This window comes from Capsicum annuum, unplaced genomic scaffold, assembly GCF_002878395.1.
Source record: "Capsicum annuum cultivar UCD-10X-F1 unplaced genomic scaffold, UCD10Xv1.1 ctg4213, whole genome shotgun sequence".
In the NCBI taxonomy this organism is placed as follows: domain Eukaryota; kingdom Viridiplantae; phylum Streptophyta; class Magnoliopsida; order Solanales; family Solanaceae; genus Capsicum; species Capsicum annuum.
Window position 1 is genome coordinate 96,319 of NW_025849513.1, and position 3,797 is coordinate 100,115.

A 3,797-nucleotide genomic window follows, 5' to 3' on the forward strand; every position below is an offset into this window, starting at 1 on the left:
AAGAACAATGCTCCCTTCACCATGAAGTGGTATTTTTCCCAATTAATCACAAGATTAAATTCTTCACACTGATGCAATGCTCTACTCAGATTCACCAAGCATATTTCAAAAGAGTCACCCACCACTGAAAAGTCATCGATAAATACCTCCAAGGTGTCTTCCACTATATCGGAGAATATAGACACCATGCACCATTGAAATGTGGCGAGTGCATTACATAAGCTAAATAGCATCCGTTTAAAAGAAAAAGTACCATACGGGCAAGTAAACGTCATCTTCTCCTGATCTTCTAGAGCAATAGAAATCTGGTTGTAGCCCGAATACCAGTCCAAGAAATAATAGAAACCTCTTCCCGCCAACCGATCAAGCATTTGATCCATAAATGGCATTGGGAAGTGGTCCTTCAAAGTCCATGAGTTAAGCTTACGAAAGTCCATACAAAATCTCCACCTAGTCACAGGCCTGAGGGGAATCAACTCATTTTTCTCATTCGCCACAACAGTCATGCCCCCTTTTAGGCACACATTGGACAGGGCTTACCTACTTACTATCGGAAATTGGGTATACAACTCCTGCGTCTATCCATTTAATGATATCCTTCTTAACCACCTCTTTTATTGGTGGGTTAGGACAACATTGGTGCTTAATTGTTAGTGTGCAATCTTCCTCAAGCTGAATCTTGTGAGTGCAAATACCGGGAGAAATACCAATATCATCGGTAATAGTCCCTCCTATGGCCCTTTTATATCATCTAAGTATAGAGATAGTGCCTCCACCTGGTGCTCACCCAAATCAGCAGTAATAATCACAGGAAAATTGTTTCCACTGCCTAGAAACACATACCACAAATGTCCTGGCAACTTCTTCAACTCCAACACCGGTGGCTCTTTGATAGATGGCTTAGCCAGAAGTGTTGGTCGATTTTTCAGATCTAAGTCCAGCTTCTTGGGATCATATGAATAAGATCCCATTTCTGTCAAAGCATACACTGTCTTTTCGTACTCCTCGATACCTTCACTGTCAAAATTCCTTAAGACTATAGCCAGAGTTTCCACAACAAATTTCTCCTTGATTGGAACCTCTTGCTCGTCTTCATAATAAATATCAACAATGGAAAATACACTCATCTCCCTGAGTTGCTTCATAGATCGACACACATCAAAGTGAACCACCTTATCATTAAGCCTAAATAGTAAGTCATTAGCCCTCTAATTAATAAGGACACTTCCAGTTACGAGGAAAGGACTACCCAAGATTATGGGTACCTCAAAATCCACCTCGCAGTCCAAAATAACAAAGTCCGCAGGAAATATAAAGCTGGACACCTTTACTAGCACATCATACAATATCCCCACTGGCCACTTCACAAACTTATCCGCCATCACCAATCGCATATTTATGGGTGCAGGGTCTATCAAACCCAACCTCTTATAAATTGCAAGTGGTATCAAGTTAATACTCGCTCCGAGATCGCATAAGGCTTTCGGAAAATCAAGTGACCTAATAGTACAAAGGATGGTGAACTCTCCTGGGTTAGCTTTCTTTTGTACCAAGGGTCTTGTAGAGATGGCGTTATAATGGTGAAGATTATCCACCAATTCATAGCTCATTGTTCTCTTCTTCGTCACGAGATCCTTCATAAACTTGGCGTATCTTGGCATCTGCTCTAGTGCCTCCACTAAAGGCACATTCACCGTCAGTTGCTTTAGCATTTCCATAAATTTGCTGAACTTTGTGTCATCAACTTTCTTTCTCAATCGATGGGGGAAGGGCGACGGTGATTTTGGAAGAGTAGTAACCACTACCTCCTTTTTCTTTTCTTTTTCTTTCTCTAACTCATCAACTTGCTGATGGTTAGATGTACCCATATTACCATCCAGCTTCTCAGACTCTACTAGATGGATTTCACCATCTTCTACATCTTCTTCAATCACATCCTCAATCACAATTTTGCTCACAGAAGGGCCAGGTAACACTTTACCACTCCGAGTGATAACTGCCATGCAAGAGCTATCATTTTAAAGATTCTATATTGTATCGCTTGGCAAGGTACTGCTCTTTCTCTGATTAAATACTGCCTAGAGTTGGCTCATCTGCTGCTCCAACTGCTTGATAGAAGTTGAGTGCGAATTGGGCACTAACTCATTTAGCCACATTGTTACCTCCCCAGACAGAGACAAAGGGAATAGCCGAAGATGAATTGCATTTTTTCCAACACCCGCATTGTGAAAGGACTTGTAAATATTGATGAAATTTACCAAATTCATATTTGGATCGTCTCCTAGAAATCCTCCAAACAACCCCTTGAGATTGAGCAGTTGTATAATGGTGCTAATAATATTAAACTTTACCCCAAGTGCTAATGGTGGTTGGATAATTGCTCCGATTGTACCATCCTCATCTAAATTTATGTCATTATCCTCATCAGGTGCAAACTACACAGCAGGTTGGTAGTTTGTTCTGCCTCTAGTTGCCCAGTTTCTATTTGTAGCCACCTCTACATTCACCACACGCCTCCTATGTTCTGGTTTGATCAAATTATCATCCCTCAAATCCTCCTCATCAGGATTAGGGTCATGAGCTAGCTCAATTAACAATCACAAACTTAGTTGACAATTGTATTCTGCGGCAACGGCGCTAAAATTTGTTACACCCAGATTACAACTCTCATTAGAAAGTTTCGGTCGTTGTCAAATATAGAACCTAACAAGGTTGGGGTCGAATCCCACAGGCAATTTTGCACAAAATAAGTGTTATGGTTGTTAACAGACTATTAATTAAAGGTTCCTGAGTAAGGGGTTTTGAATTTTTAACAGTGTTTAAACGGTAGTAAAAAGTAGCATTCCAGCTAGTAAATTTTATTGCAAGTACCAATTCAATGAGATCAAACAAACTAGAGTTATGTTCACCAAGATGTTCAAACATGTGGGATTGTGAATTCTCTTAAATTCCCAATTTACACCTTCAATTGCAAGAGTTCTTGAATTCTAAAGTTTACCCATTTGTTTCTCAACCTAAATGGGTAGTTTTCCCTTTAATTCTTTCAAACTCAAAAAATATATGAAGTTATTCAATTAATCTCTCATGTGAGTCAATCCTTGTTTAAGGAATCAACTCATAACCCAAAGGTTAAGGCATTTAGACTTTATGTAAACTCCTTCTTTTCCCAACATATACTTTTCTTCTCAGACAAGTAATGTTCTTGGGCTCACCCTTCATGTTTGCAACCAAGAAAGGTCATTAAAGTGAAGAAGGGTTTATACAATCTCAATTACATATGGAAATTAAGCATTCTCTCAACCCCAATCAGTTATTCATATCAAGGCTCTCATAACCCTAGTTATGGAAATTTAGCCACACATCTCAAGAGAAGAAGAAGAGGAAATCATTGTGTTCTTCATAAATGGATTCAAAGAATTACTTACAAAGGTTAAAATAATTGTACTTCAATCTTTAATGAAAATTTGAATAACGATAACTAGATCCATAATTCTTGCTTGATTCATAGAGAATAATACGTACAATGAGTTTTCTAGATCAAAAATATGATAAATGATACCTAAATAAAACCTAAACTGGGTATTTATATGTTCCCAGGTATAGAGGATTTAAAATTTAAACTCAGAAAAGTTGTGTCCAAGTTAACGGTCACTTCGACAGCCCGTTAGAAGCCTGAAAATCTGTCGTGTGGACCTCCGCTGATGTACCTGAAGTGCCATGTTTTAGTTAAGGGTTGACAGTCATGTTAGCGAACCATTACTGGCCTAGCAGTCTATCGCATGGGTCGTCGCTTGGTC

General features: G+C 39.1%; 1 protein-coding gene across 1 annotated transcript; it reads right to left on the reverse strand.

The window, feature by feature from the left end:
• Positions 1-731: 731 nt before the first annotated feature.
• On the reverse strand, positions 732-2,003 carry LOC107846531. The gene is made up of 2 exons (XM_016690894.2): positions 1,326-2,003; positions 732-1,208 (listed from the first exon to the last, which is right to left on the reverse strand). Exons 1-2 carry the CDS (start codon positions 2,001-2,003, stop codon positions 732-734), a joined length of 1,155 nt encoding a protein of 384 aa, XP_016546380.2.
• Between the last annotated feature and the right edge of the window lie 1,794 nt (positions 2,004-3,797).

Bases quoted from the DNA above. Each gene is read 5' to 3' on its own strand.
- LOC107846531 (XM_016690894.2), bottom strand. From the start codon at position 2,003: ATGGCAGTTATCACTCGGAGTGGTAAAGTGTTACCTGGCCCTTCTGTG. The intron at 1,209-1,325 runs GTGTCCAGCTTT...CTTATTAATTAG, and splicing joins TGTATGATGTGCTAGTAAAG to AGGGCTAATGACTTACTATT.